General features: G+C 46.7%; 1 protein-coding gene across 3 annotated transcripts in view; it reads left to right on the plus strand.

Annotated features, from left to right (window-relative positions):
* SUCO (SUN domain containing ossification factor) overlaps nt 1–15709 on the plus strand; it is a 72076-nt gene that overhangs the window by 6098 nt on the left and 50269 nt on the right. For all 3 annotated transcript variants that reach the window (XM_066597300.1, XM_066597301.1, XM_066597303.1), the window contains exon 2: nt 14124–14229. In XM_066597300.1, coding sequence (XP_066453397.1) covers nt 14124–14229 — 106 coding nt within the window. The remainder of the gene's footprint in view (nt 1–14123; nt 14230–15709) is intronic.

A 15709-nucleotide genomic window follows, 5' to 3' on the forward strand; every position in this document is an offset into this window, starting at 1 on the left:
CAGAGTTGGTCAGAGATGCCGGGCGCTGTACGCAGAGGACCCCCTGACTCCTCCCCATCTCCTGTTCTAGCATACAGTGCATGCAGGAGATGGGGAGTAGTCAGGGGGTCCTCTGCGTACAGCATCCGGAATCTCTAACAGACTCCGTACTGTAGTGAAAAATAATCTGCCTGAACATCACTGCGCAACTGGAGGCTCGGAGGGGGCGGCAAGGTGAAACGGCATTATACGGCTGTCACTAATGGGCTTCAAGCCTGCACAAAAATGTTTTTCGGACAGTGGCTTGGTTGACTACTGACAGCCAGGTTCCTGCGGTAACTACCATAAATGGAGAGCCTGGCAGTTTAACCCCTTACATTCCACAATCAGTAGTAACTGCAGCATGTAAACAGATGACAAACGATAGGCCCCATTCCCCCTACCCTCGAGTGCTACAAAATTGTGATGTTGCCGCGAGAAAACTCATTGATATCATGCACAACACCGATGCAATATCGCTGTCGCCCGTGTGAAAGAGGCCTGAAAAGTAATACCAGAATAGCTATTCTCCCAAAAAATGGAATAAAAAGCAATCCAGAAGTCTCCTGTACCTCAGCGACACGCCTTGAGGTCGTCGATCATTCGCTTATTGCGCATTTTATGCAAGTGCGACAATATTGTTGCCTCGTTTGCTAATTATACCCAATAAGCCGTAGTGAGCAGATTTCTACCAACTTCAACTCTACCTAAAGGGGACTCTGACTGCACCTTGTATTGGGAGGGGGGGGGGGCACGATTGCCATATGGGGGCACAGAGGGTATTTGTGTGGTGGAGGCATATTACTATGGTAGATACTGAGAGGAGGGGGGCGCAGGCGGGTGTTTTCCACAGCTGTAAAAATCTGCAGTGAATCCGTAAGAAGAATGTGTCGGAATCCTCAGATTTTTGCGCACCTTCAATCAATTTAATTTGAAGGGGTGAATTTTGCTGTGGATTTTTTTTTCTCTGCTGTGAAAATTCAGCAACAAATTGGCTGTGTGTGACGCACCCTCAGGCCGCTGTCACACGGTCAAGAAAAATGCGCAAGATTTGTGCATTGTAAGCCGCACGAATATGCCTGACGCATGAGCGTTTTTTTTTGTTTTTTTTTTTATTCCCCCTCACATTACAACGCGAGGAAAATGGCAGCATGTTCTAGCTTTGGGCGATTCCTGGGAACGCATTGCATCGCCCATTGTTTTCGATGGGGCCGGCACAGCATCGCATGGCGTGTGAGGCGCACATCAGTGTGATGTGAGGTTTACCCAATGGGAAAGCCCCCGCGATTCTCTGCCGCAGCGGAGGATTGCCACTTTCCTGAAATGATGGAAGGCGGTTTTAACACAAAAAAGCGCCTCCCATCTGCGGGGACCTTGTATGTTGGTGAGCGCGATATAAGGCAGGCTTTTGCCCGTGTGAGATTAGCCTTCACGCATTTATTTAATAAGTCTCTTTATAAGGTCGTGTTTTGTTTTTTTTTATATATAATTTGGCGATTAAAAATGTTATTTGGCTTTCACATTTTCTAGCTCGGGGGTTACTGATGGACTCCTAGGTAATTTTTTAAAATCTGGACTCGTGTTATTGGGGTATACGGATGAAAACTATAAGGGAGTCCCTCGGCCGGACAGAGCTGCTACAAAGGGCTGACCTACAAGCATCTCGTTGTACTCGGTGGTGGCAGCTGCTGCGGGAAGAATGAGGGATCTTGTCTGCGCCTGCTTGTGGTGTGTGCTAAAGTGGGAGTCCGAGATCAGCTAGTCACCCCAGGCTGCCGCTAACAATTGTCCAAATTCCTATACAGGGATCAGGAGGCGCTATCTGACTGGTGCAAAAGCCTTGTCAGTCCCGTTGAAATGAATGCTCAACTACCGCCCCCTTCAGGAGTCCGCAGGACCCCACATTTGCGTGATGATCAGTGGCGGTCTGACTGCATAGGGGATAACTTTCAATATTAGGAAAATCCACTTAGAGAACCGCTGTCACCTTTCTGGGTTGTTGTGTCCCCTATAATACAATTCTGGAGCATCTTATAACGGTGTTCTGCCATTCAGTGCTCTGTTGTTCCTCAGGGAAATTGAGTGCATTGTCAACTGAATGTTACCAGCTGGGGACGACGCGGCACATTCTGTGCCCAATCAGTGCTGGCCGTATGAGGACATGCCTCTTTGGCAAGGAGACTGGTAACCCCCAGTTGTCAAGGGGAATAACATAGGAACTACACAGTTAAAACAATTCTGGAGAATGTTTTCTTACATAGGGAGTACAAGTCTTCACTGAAGGCCCATTTACACGCAAAGATAATCTTGCAAACGACTTAAATATCTATCGCTCTATCTGCATAAAGTGTTAATAGCCACGCAGCGTCTGTTCCCGCCCATTTGGCTTGCACACACGGGCAACATTACTTTGCATTCAGAGGCTGCTGTAAGGAATGTACAGTATGACATGTTAAAGGGCCGCTCCAGGGATTCTCTTCATCCATTATGTCATGGGGACTGATGCTTAGTTGGCTTTTTCCAGGAAACCTGTTCTAGTTGGCGTCGGAGAAGTGAGACCCTCACAACTCTGGAGACTTCTGGAACCCTTTGTATGGTGATTATCCTGCAGCGTCATCTGATAACGCAGGTCGTCTGATAGCGCAGCGTGGTTTGTCTTGTGTCACTTGGAATCAGAGCCTCCTTAATTGAGATCCACGAGTTAATCCAAACCTATTGTTCTTGATCTGCTGCCTTATTGTGATGGAATCTGTTTGCAAATATGTCTTCTGAGTCACCAAAAACAAATAACAAACACGTCTTATTGATCCACCCAATGTATCGGCACAGCGGATTTACTAATGTGTAATGAATGGTTAGCTCTTGGGAAATCAAACTGGAGCCATCTCATAGGAGACCTCCTTGCTGTTGGAGGTAATAGGGGGCTTGACTATCATACAGGTGCTCTTCATGTCGGCAACTTTGCTCATTAAGAGTCTCCCATACCAGTCAATGGGTTCCTCTCCACTGTATGAATGGTCCATGAGGCTACTGCAAAGCATCACATTGAATCTAGCTGGGTAAAGATGCCCGCCCCATAGTTATGTATTGACAACCAGTAGGGAAAGGTTACTCTATATGGTTTCAATTACTAAAAAATCTATAGGAAGCCTTAAAGGGAAGGCGCCACCTATATAATGTAGTGTCTGTACAGAAGTAGTCCAGAGTTGTACTATATGATTCTTTCTGTACATCAGCAGGTATGTTGTGTTTTACCGCTCTGCCATTTGGCTGCAGGTTATCTTTGTGACTAGTTGCTGATTTTCATCAAAATGTGAGGCTTAGTAGGTTTACCCATTAACCCTTCACAGTCTGATCTGTGAAGAAATCTGTGCTTCTGCTACATCCTATAACATGTCTGATGAGGACTAGGAGGACCTCCAGTTGGGAAGGCTTCTAGTTTACATGGATGCTCTTTGTGAGGACCAAAAATTGCCAATACTTCTATTTTTTTATTGTGTATATATTTATTTACTTTTCATCGGAACAGAAAAACGGAATCCCAGTCCGGAACACACACACCCGAGCCCTTTTGGATGTAATGGCGTCCGTTGGGCTTTCAGAATATTGTCTCATCTGCATTGGAAGCTCTTGAACAGTCTCTAAGTCGAACTTTGCTCAAAAGAAGTCCGTCCTCCCACATGAAACCCATAAAGCTCCCCAGCGGTAGATGGGCACCAAGGCGAGCAGGGTGCTGATGCCTCATATTGACCTGGTAATGCCGTTTCTTCACCAGTCTTCTCCTGGCGCTTACTTAGTGATTAGCATTACAAGGCGGAGAGGAGAAGGTGATCCAGTTGGGTTTGCAGGTCATTACTCTACTAGGTGAAGGCTGTATTATCCGGTAAATATAAGGTTTCCGGTGCTCGGGCTGCTTTACGGGCTTCATACTTGATGGCCGCCTGCGTGTAGGATATTGGCACATCAGCAGTCTGAGGACATTCAGGGCTCTTCGGTATGCGCTATTTAGAGCCTCCGTTGTAAAGGACAGAAATTGTTTCCGTTATATTCCTGCACATGCGGTGTTGAGTGTCTGCATACGTGATTGTTGGCACATCGTTTAGGGTTACCCGATTTTTAACCCTTTCCGATGTGTATATATCAAGTCTTTTTAACAATGGACATCCCTCTCCTTTCCCCCGTTCCATAGAAGTCCAAAGTCCTGTGCTGATAGTATATCTATAGGGTTGGAGATCTTGCATCGTTAAAGGGGTTTTCCCATCTCGGACATCTATGGGTTGTCCACAGATGATATGTTCTCCTGGTATTTTTGTGGCGTCTTATGTGCCTCCTCCGGAAAAGGAAGGAGGCATAGAGCAGCTTGGCCGCTCAGTGGTTAGCACTGTTGCCTTACAGTTCTTCAGCCCTAGGTTCAAATCTGACAAAGAGCAACATCTGCATGGAGTTTGTAGGTTCTTTGAGTTTCTTGTTGTTGAGCATGGTGGCTCAGGGGTTAGCACTGTTGTCTAGCAGCACTGGAGTCATAAGTTCAAATCTGACCAAGGACAACATCCGCATTAGTCTTTCAAACTCCATGCAGATGTTGCCCCTGGTCAGATTCAAACCAAGGACCCCAATACCTCAAGGCAACAGTGCTAACCACTGAGCCACATCTATTGCAGGACCACCCGAGTTTCAGACAGTGTTCAAAAGTAGTTTTAGGGGGTATGTATAAACTTCCGGTTTGGATTCTCACCAAACCAAAGTTTTAGCAAAGTTTGAACTGAAACACAGTTCTACTGGTTCGGTTCGCTCAACCCTATGGGCCAATACGGCCATACCTATTTAAATAATGGTTTGACTCCAGCCACCAGTAAAGGAGCTTACTCGTATACTCAAAGCCCTCTTTAGTTGGCGACAATTGGAAGCTGGAATTTTATCTATCCCTGCGGATTTGGGGTTCTCTGAGAACTGGCCCAAAATGTTGGGCTAAAAAGGTGAACGCTCACTTTGAAGGAAAACTCCAGTAATGAACCCATTGCCACTCTTAGACTTGCCAATAAATGCTCTGTGTATGTGTTCAGCTTGCCATATAGTCGGGGCCTGGATTAGCTTTGGCACGCTGTTGGCCATGGGGCTTCCGGGCTCCCAGGCTCCCAGGCTCCCACTTTCTTGGCATAGAGAGGGGTGATGAAACTAAGGGATTCGCTATCAAGATACTTCATTGGGAAACCCTGTAATCCTCGATGGTCTTTGAGATACTTTGTATCGTGGCAAGAGTCTGATTGTACTTCTGCTTCACAGACCACGGTGATGCAGCGGGCCGCCTGTCGGATGGCATTAGCGTGATGGCAGCGAGTCTTCTGTGACCTCAGACTGCGCTCAGACGCACAAGACATAAAAGCCCTGATACAAAGAGCGGTAGTGAGAGCACTATATCACCACACTGGTCTTGGGATTAATTTTGTTTGCATAGACCTCGGCACAGAGTAATCGTGCTGAGCTCATCACTTCTACCATTAATACGGTTACTGGGCATTAATGTGTGGAGCGCTGCCAGGATGAGGGGAGCGCTCTGCATCAGTGCTGGGAAGGCCGATGCTCCGAGAGGAAGGCCATGCTCCCCACTCTTCACATAGTGCTGTTCCTAAGCCAGAAGAGATCTTGTAGACTTTTTAACACTTTGAGGGACTGATCACAGCAGCAACCATTAATAGTATTGTACAGATGTAGTTAATAGGGTAGTCTCACACCTAGGACACTTGTTCAACTGTGGTGACTTCCTTTTAATGGGCTATCCGGCGGAAAAAGAGAAAAAAAAATATATGAATGAGATAGCCTGTTTACCAGTCACTTCCATGCAGTGCAGCCCCCTGTCTGATGTTTATCGGGCACCATCTTGAGAGAGAGAGATTTTAGGTTCACTTTCACATCTATCCCACGATGCATCAGCACAGCTATACTATTACTTCCAGTTTAATTATTACCTTCTAGATTTACCTAAATAAGCTACAGACCATAAGTATGCCGTCAGGAGGATGAGCCGTGATCTCCTCTTTTATAACTGTGTGGCAGGAGCTGTGCGATCTTCTTCATCAATAACTGTCATAGGATTGCGCCACTTGGCAACCTCACTAGCCCAGGTGAGGTGCTTTGCCCGGTGTCGTGGTGTTAACAGAGGCGCTCTGGTAGACTTTCTCCCACCCGCGGGCTATGTGACGGGGGCTGCTGCATTGAATTAATTACATATTGCTATCCCATTACTTGGCCTGTCAGTGTATAATGGCATATTGAAGGGTTAATTGGGAGTGTGAAGACGAGCGCAGTCTTCTGCTCGTGATGGCTTTCTCAAGAAATCCCCCCCCCCCCCCCCCCCCCTCAGTTACTGAATGTATTTGCAGAGTTTTCCCCCAGGCTTTGAGTCAATGAATGTTTTATCTCTTTAGACTCTTCATACAGCTCGGCCCATGAACTGGCAGAGCTTGTGCCGTACGCTGTCACACCATATAGCATTGCTCCTCGTTCTGATGATCTGAGGGCCGCTGTTGAAGCCGCATACACGAGGGGCTGGAGAACACCTCTGTTGTCTGTAGGCCTCCAGGGTGATAAATCTCCGTCTCCGAGCCCCGCCGTGGTTGGCTGTACCATCAGAGTAGTGTTGTATGTATGGCTCTGCGGTGCTTGTGTTTAGCTGATGTATTACAGCTCGTGCCAGGGCATTTGCTAATATGATAATCATGATGGCTTTTGGCAGCTGTTACATACACAGACTATAAAATGTAATGGATAAAAAGAGGCAGGAATGTCCTCCGCTGAGCGCTCTTCCCGGAGGTCACATAGACTGCGGGGATGGAGGCGGCATCGCCAACTGATGGTAATTACCGTTTATTGAAAACGAGATCTTCATGTTATTTACCGCTGTCACCATCTGCGGACGGTAATGACGGTATACCACCGCTGCCTTCCGATAAGACTGTGATCTGTATTTGTGCAAAGATCACATTCCTGCTCTTTTTAGTTTATTACCTAACATGCAGCAAGTCACAGCTTGCCCCAGGGGGCGCCACATGGTTCAGTGTGACTCAAAAGCCTCATTTTGACTTTTTAATTCTTAGATTTTTTTGACTAATTTTATAGATTGAACCCGGGAGCTTACTGCATGCCTATATCGGTATTCAAGTACGCTCCTACATTCCCACTACTGTTGGTGTAGATTGTGCCCGCGGCCCCGTGAGAACACTCTTTATTCTATGTGTTGATTTATATCTTGGCATCTAAAATTTTTTTTTTTTACATTATGGATGCCCATGTGTTTTAGATGGCTGATGGCCAAACCCTCTTTTGTCACGCGGCACTCCCTTACATTTGCACATTCTTTTTGGCTGAGCATGCGTGTGGTCAGAATGTAGAAGAGGGGAAAGTCTGCTGGCTGTTTGGGCAATCACGGCTTTCAAATGTCGGAACAGATTCCACAAGGTGGTGAACACCTTCATAGTCAACTTGCCTCGTGCCTGCTGCAGCAGCTACGTCAGTTGGCGCACATTTTGTGGATAAGTGGGAGCAGATCTCGCAGCCCTTTCCAGCATATCCCAAACATGTTCAGTAGGGTTAGGCTAGTTTCACACAGGCGAGAAAATGACAGTAATACTGCATTTTTGTACTTGAGATGTTTGCACGTGGTGTGGGAGTATTTGCAGGAAAAGGTCAATTTTCTTTGTGCGAAAGGCAATAGGAGTTAAAAACGCATCATACGAAAATCGCAAGATTGTGCATTGCGATTCGATATTTTGGAGACCCCATAGGAAAACATGGGTATAGATAGGGTGCTGGTGTCATATGTCTCCACCGGAACTATGGGTGGAGACACAAGTTGGCCTCCCTCAGTTAGAGGGAACACCCAGGTGATGGCCACAGCTGCGATTGGCTGCTGTACACACTCCTCCCCAGACACAAATGTGTCAGCTATCAGGGGGATGGCCGGTACATGTCCAAGCTGACCTCACATCTCCGCTCCTGTCCCCCCTGTCACTGTCCTCGCTGACCTCCCTCTCATGCAGCCACGCTCACATCTCTGCTCCCGCCCCCCACTGCCGCTGCTAACACTGTCCTTGCTGGGTTCCTGCGATGCAGCCGCGCTCGCATGTCTGCTCCCATTCCCTGCTGCTGCCGCCGCCAACTGCACTTTTACCCTCCATGGCTCCGCTCCTATCCGCGCTAGTATTTCCATAGACGCCTGCTCAAAGTCGGGCAACTCCAGCATGTGCCTCCGTTAGTCCTGCTGCGGCCACTCAGGCTGCTGCTTGGACAGCTCCTGAAGCTGGGTCTGTCAGTCCCTCCACTGCCGCTCCTGCTCGCCAGCTCCTCCAGCCACGGCAAACCGCTGCCCTAATCAATCAGGAGCTTGGGGGCGTTAAGAGGGCAGATACAGTCAATCACTATGTCTCCACCCATACTTCCGGTGGAGACCTAATGCACCAGTACCGATATATAGATAAATAATCTAGTATAGCTTATCACAGCAAGATGTCACATGTCACAATTTCTTTTTCACATTACATGAGCGAAAACATTGCAGATGTGAATGAAACAATTAAAAAGCATGGGTTTCATAATTCTGCGTTCTCACATGCGTTCATGTAAAAACAACCCTATAGTTCGGTGAGTTTAGTGGTTAAGGCAGTGTGGAGAATTCATAGTTGTGTTTCTCCAACCACTGCCTAGTGTGATCCAAGCTCAACGACCTCATGCATTGGCAGTGTGGTTGGGGTAGACTTTCTGGAGATTTGGGTGTGGATGGTCATCTAACAGGTCCCTGTCGTGTTCACCATTCAAGGATTGTAGTATGATGCCCAATGTCTTATACATGCAGAGAAAACCCTCCCCAGACTATGACCTTGCCTGTTGAACCCCAATGGTACACATATGGGATAAGGTTTCATGCTGTTTATGCCAATTGTGAACATAGCTGTCAATCTGGTTCATCAGGGAAAGGAAATCTTCACTCCACGAAACCTTCTGCCATGCGTCTAAAGACGAAGTATGTCTTAGACGAAGGATGTCCTAGACGTTGTTGGGGAGGATGCAGGGTCTTCAGAAGCACCTTGTCGTTCTTCAGCTATAGACATCCAGTCGACGCAAGGTACGCTGAATGGTCCTTGTGGAAATTTGTTTAACTTCCCCACTGTTGTTCTACTGGGTCAGTTGGTCTACTGTGGCACATCGTTGATACCAGGTGAGCCACCTGACACCCACCTCTAGGATCAGTCACGTTTGGTCTACTGCTTTGTGATCTTCTGTTGGATGTCTGTCCGTGGTTCAACCAGTCTTGGTATCTGGGACATATGACCCTGCTGGATATAGTTCTTCGTAAATGAGAAGCTGGGGCTACAATTTCAGTTTGGCGGTTGTCCATAGAGATGGGTTTATTTTTCAGGTTTTTATTCATTTTCTTCAGTTTACACACTGAATATTGATGTATTTCTAATTAGCAATATGTTCCAGTCCGGAGATACCGTGATGACCTTTATTCTCTAAGCTCAACATGTTCTCATGTTTTATAATGTCAAACTGAGCTAATCCAAGTAACCGCTGCATCCGCAGGTGAGCCGGCCACAGATATTCTGCTTTATACCTTGACCTTTTTTGGGAAGTTCCTTCATTTCATAATACCAACAAACGAGAAGTAAAAATCAAATTAGTTTGGTCTCTGTGCACTTTGCATCTGATCCTTATGTTTGGAGCAAATGTGTCTAACACATAGGGTTCTATTGGTTCAGTCGAGTGTCTTTTTGGCCTTCGGGATTCCGTGCGTCAGAATACGTCACCCTAAACTGTTACCGGGAAGCTTGGCAGACTTTGCTCTGCTATACAGAAGGCCACTGCAGAAAACATTGTGTGCTGTGCGTTCAACGTCTCTTTAGAGTACACGGATACCACCGATGACGTGGTTGGGCTCAATGTACACTGAGCCTTATAATCATGCATGTGCGTTATGACTTGTATTGTCACCAGGTTCATACTGCCCAAACCAAAGTTTGCATGAACTTGAGGAACGGTATACAGAGCGCAGATGTGTACTTTTTTAAAATTTATTTATTTTTAATTCTAAAATACTGCAGCATTTCAGGAAAAACTATACTTAAAAAATCTGCCCTGAAAAGGGGTTTTGAGTTGGGACCTTGCCCTCCTTTCCTCACCAAGAACAGACCCTATAAACAGAGACCTGTTATTCTAGGCTGTCTGGACAGGGAGAGGCCCACTAGGCCTTGACCGCGTGACTCCAAGCCCCGTTTCCAAGCAAATTTTGTAACATCTATGCAAAAGTAATTAATTCTATCCAATTTGCATCAAAAAGAAAATTTTATGGCCAGTAACAACATGGGAAGGAGTAGTCTGGAAATGTGCTTATGATACTTACCAAGCTACCCATTCCCTCGCTGTAAACCTTGGACGTTGTCGGGCCATCTGTGAACATGACTGTTCTTCAGTCAGTGCTTTATAGGATATGACAGGTTCTATGTAATATATATTGCTAGAAGACTGTGGATTAAAGCCTATGTACACCCTCAACACTCCTCCTGAGCAAGAAAGTGCCTGCTGTCAGGAGGCACATTACACAGCAAGGGATTTGTGAGAAACGACCACTCGGGAGCTTTCTGCAATGACTGGAATCAATCGGCACACTTGTACGTTTATGGGAGTCTTCCACACAGGGAAGTGCAGTCTATGGAAAGCTTATGTTATTTATTACAGTCACTCTAAGGCCAGCCTCACACGTGTTTTTTCCAGCGTTTAACGATGTGACTTCAGCGCAGCACTAAATGCTGTCAAACGCCATCATCGATTTCCATAGGGCTCCTCAGACATGCGCTAAAACGCGGTGTTTTTTTAACGCCGTCTGTTCTATTTTCATGTGTTTCTGTTTTGTTTTTTTGTTTTTTTAAAGCGATTCTTTGCCCATTGACATGAATGGGATGAATTTTCAGCGCTGCTGAAAACATGGTAGCAGGGGGTTACTGCATTTTTGACTGCGCTGCTCCAGTTCTGGCATTATCTTGCTTGGCAGCGGTTTATAACTGCTAAAAATGCAGTTAAATGCTGTCAAAAACGCATGTCAGCGCGGCTGAAAACACAGTAAATGCAGCGTTTTTGCAAGAGCCTGTGTGAGTGGCCTTAGTCTCACTACTCCAGGTTCGGCGTGCCTAAGTAGATCAGTGGACTAATTATGGGTGTAGAAGGACGCGATGGAGTAAATGTTAAGCGCTGGGAACGATCCCATGGTTCTATAATAGAGGATGGATGCTGCTACACAATCAGATGCACAGTAGTCTATAATGGACAATCAGTTTGTGACTTTTTTTCTTTTCCCTTCTCTTTCTGTATCCACAACTCCATTGACGGCGTATAGATTGTAGCGGGATGTGTTGCTGTATGTAGCGGTACATGTTTCTGTATGTGGCGCTTTGGTTTTCATATTTTCAGACTCGGCTCGCATCTGTTGTACCATCTGGTTTCCTCAAATCCCTTCATACTTGGAATACATTGAGGCACATTTTATACAAACTGTCGGCAGTTTTCCTATAGATGTGGTTACTATCAGCGATTGACATTTGGCCCGTGGAAAGTCCTTGCAGATTTCAGCTCTGAAGGCTGCGATCAATTGGGCTCTGGAGTGTAATGGGCTATAGTACATGAGGAGTAATACAGTTATGTGCCATTTACACCGGACGACTCGTCTACACGAGCGGGTGACATCTCCGCTAGTTCGTGCAGAGATCGCCGCTGAGAATCGCTCAGCGCTTGACCTATGTAAAACACGGAGCGAGAAATGAGCGAACCGGCGATGATTTTTATGCTGGTTAAAAGTAAGCGACAAACAAAAAATAACGGAATGGCGCACGATGGATCTGCGTTTAAATGTAACGATTGTCATGCATTTTGTTCATTTGGACGAACTCTGCGCATCCATCGCTACGTGTAAATGGGCCGTGGTGTAGTTTAATTGTTGTGACAAACTTGTGTTCTCAGGGGAGCGGACGCTCTAAGGGCAAAAGGGTAAATGGGATCCGTTACTAATCTACTTAGCGGTGTGTATAAATATCTGGTTGGCCCGGTCATTGTGCCGGCTCCCCCTACTGACATTGTTGGACGGTGTAAAGGCCGTGTCTGCCGTCACCATCGTTGTGTTTCTCCTGCAGCGCACAAGAAATAATACATGAATCAATGATGCCAGAAGTCTTAAAATAATTCCTGTTTTGTGCCTGCAGCTCCTCTACAGAATGATGTGTCTCCATAGTAACAGGCTGACTGTGCAGCAGTACTAGGAGTAGCTGGGGGTACGACCGCAGGACCCGGCTACGTGGTCTGTAGTCTAGTCACAAATGGTACAGCCGGGATCACACAAATGGGCTTCATAATTGCGTATTTTGTGCGCATAATCCGCGGTGAATGGAGTCGATGAAAGTACATTGTTCTGTTCGCACCCGTGAACGCAGCAGGTTCTGTTTTACCACATTGTACGCAGATGCAGCCCTGTTGGTTTCTATGGGTGCGGTGGGAATGCAGTACATATGTAATTACATGATGGATGGCGGTTTTTATGCATGTTGCAAGGAAACCTAAGAAGAAAGTTTAAAAAAAAAAAAAAAAAACCAGGAAGGCCGCGCATAAAATACACAAATGTTAATGTTAAATTCTTCCTCCTACAGTTTCATTGTGGTCAGCACCCCATCCCTTGTTTACACGGGGAGAGGTGCTGCTGACAGTCATGATTTTGGCCCAGCATATAAGTTGTCGTCGTTTGATGTATGTTTGCTTGTTTATCATCTGATCCCAAGCATCTTAACACAAGGCTGTGATTAGATGAACCAATATCTGCAATCAGCTGCCCATAGACAGTCCTTAAAGGGGATCGATCACCATTTTTTTGCAGCCCTATCTGAGGGCAACATAACATAGTAAAAGGCACGTGGATTGCATTGATATGTCTGTATGGATCTGTGCGGTAGTTTGAGAGAAACTTGGGTTTTGTGAGCCGCAGCCACACACAGAGGACTACAGGAAGTAGTCCTCTATATTCATGAGCCTGAACTAGCCGCACCCACCTCACCATCCAGCCACTGATGGACAATTTTCTCTATGCACAGTAATGGGCAGACAGCTATCTGGATCAGTGGCTGGAGGCCAGGGAAGGTGAAGCTCCTGGATATCGAGGACTACTTCCTGTAGTCCCCTGGCTGCTACTAATAAAGTGCAAGTTTCTCCTAAACTACTGCATGTATACATACATTAGACTTATCACTGTAATCAGTGTGCCTGTTCCTACCTTTACCCTCAGACAGGACTACAAAAAGATGGTGACAGTCTCTAACATCGCATTCTCTTACAACTCCTCCTGACGCAGTCGCTCCCGTCTGATTGCAGACGTTGCATAGTAGTCTCACGTAGGGAAGACTTCATCCCGGCATCAGCTTCTTACGGTCTTCTGGATGACGGGTGCGTGCGGCCGCAGAGTACTGTGAGATGTATCTCATTGTAAGGGAAGGTTCTCTCCTCAGTATGTGGGCTGTAATGTAGTGTAGAATGGAGTTGTACATTAATGTATAATGCATCACCGGAATCGTCCTCTGGAAGCTCCTCAGCTCTTACTGACCATCTACACATCACATGTTGTTACTTCCATACTTAATGTGATCTCGAGGGGCGATCCCTGGACTGGCCTGCTCACATCTCACGTGTTTTTATGTCTAGTGTGTACACTGGAAAACTCCTGACGGTACGCGCTATAAGGGCTGTCCTGTTGGTATAGCGTATGCCACATGCGGGTTTTGCACGCAGAATACACCGTACCAATCTCTCATAGGTGGCCATGCTGCCGCTCATGCAAAATACACACACAAGAAAAATCACCAAGATAGTACCTGGCGACACGTAGCAAGTAATGACATTTGTTTTACTTGGCCTTCTCTGCCCCCTTTGTTTTACTACTCTTTGACCCAGGATAATTGGGCAACAACCTATACAGCCATTGTCCCATTCTGCTGTCTAGATGGTTATCATAGTGAGTAATGGCCGTATTGTTTTATGTAGATACCCCCCTGACTGTCCTTGTGTGCTCCTTCTTTCAGGCTTCCCTCCCGCCATGTCTTTTGCAACGAGGATCCTCTTCTTCCCGCAGAACAAGTAACAGAGGATGATGGTACAATAAGGGAAGATGACCTTCCAAAGAAAGAGGTACGTGGGAAGAACTGGTTATTTTACTAGATTCTCTTATGTAAATAACTACATGGCGTTCGTATTCCTCTGACTGGGGGCCCCCTTGTCTCTACATTATGGGGTGAAGACCCCCACAGTTTATGCCCGGTCCTGCCTTGGGCAGCAGGTGAAGCATCCGTGTCCTGAGCCGTGGTTCAGCCTTGATATGCGGCATACGACACTGAACTGCAAAGGTCTCTGCATGTCACCGTGACCAATATTGGGCAAGTGACCGTGTTGGCTGACCTGCATACAAGCTTGATGTTGTAATACAGGATTGTGGATTCTACATGAGGCTTAGGCGAGGGATACCAGACATACACGACTGGCCTGAGGGCACTCTCATGGGTAGGATTGTTGGGCTTGGAGCAACATTTAGCTTCATGTGCCTGTTGACCTTCAGTGTGATTAGTGATGGGCCCAGAGATAATGGTCTGTGCAGGAGTTATCTTGCTGAATTACTCACTAGTCATAGGAGGTAATACTGGATGTTGCTGACAGCGTAGGCTCAAGAGTGTAGTGTGCTTTGTGGATGGTAGATCTCACCTATATTAATAAAGCCATATTTAGCCCCGTCCTCCGACGTTCTGGTCCTTCCAGAACCTGACGTCTCCTTCTGTGCATGCGTGCCAGACCTAAACGTCAGGTACGTGCCCAGGGCTCGCGGCCCAGGAAATTACAAAATCATGTAAAGTGTAAAAAGAAGAGGTAAAAAAGTTTAAGTTTCATCTTCTCTCATATCCTTTATCCGGGGATCTTACCATGGCTTCTGCACATGCGCCTGTCCACGTAATGGCGGGCGCATGTGCAAAAGCCGCAAATTGCCAGGGTAATTTAAAATCTCCCCAATCTTGGCTACCAAACATAGCCAAGAGCCTGAGGAGGCCACAATACGTGGTTCTTGGTCATTTACCCAAAAGTAAAAAAAAAAAAAACTTGTTTCCCCCTCACGTCATGGATCTCGTGAGGGGAGGGGAAATCGCTTACCTAAGGCTGCCGACGCTGACCCCCCCCCAACGGGATCCTTATCCGCGGACCTTTCCCCAGCTTCGGCGCATGTGCCCCTCACCAAAATGGCGGATGCAAGCGCAGAAGCTGGGCAGGGCCCAGGAAATTAAAAATCTCCTGGCTACTAAAGGTAGCTGAGAACCTGGAGCAATGACCAAGGACCGCGGTTAGTGGTCACCGGTCACGTGATCGCCGTTATCCAATGGATAACGGCGATCACGTAAGAGTTAAACAGTTGGAGTGTAATGCTCCTTTTGGTTTGGGCCCCATTGTGTATACAGACATATTGGGGCCACAATGCGTAAGCTTCTGAACACAGGACAAACGGGGATCCATTTTGGGGTGAAAGTCTTCATTCACATTTGTGGGTTTGAAGGTTAAAATCAATTAGGGAGATGGGGGAAAAGGCTGGGTGGTGGTGGTTGCGGAGTTTTTGCGCACAGATAATCCG

The sequence above is a fragment of the Eleutherodactylus coqui genome, chromosome 3, assembly GCF_035609145.1.
Source record: "Eleutherodactylus coqui strain aEleCoq1 chromosome 3, aEleCoq1.hap1, whole genome shotgun sequence".
Taxonomy (NCBI): Eukaryota; Metazoa; Chordata; class Amphibia; order Anura; family Eleutherodactylidae; genus Eleutherodactylus; species Eleutherodactylus coqui.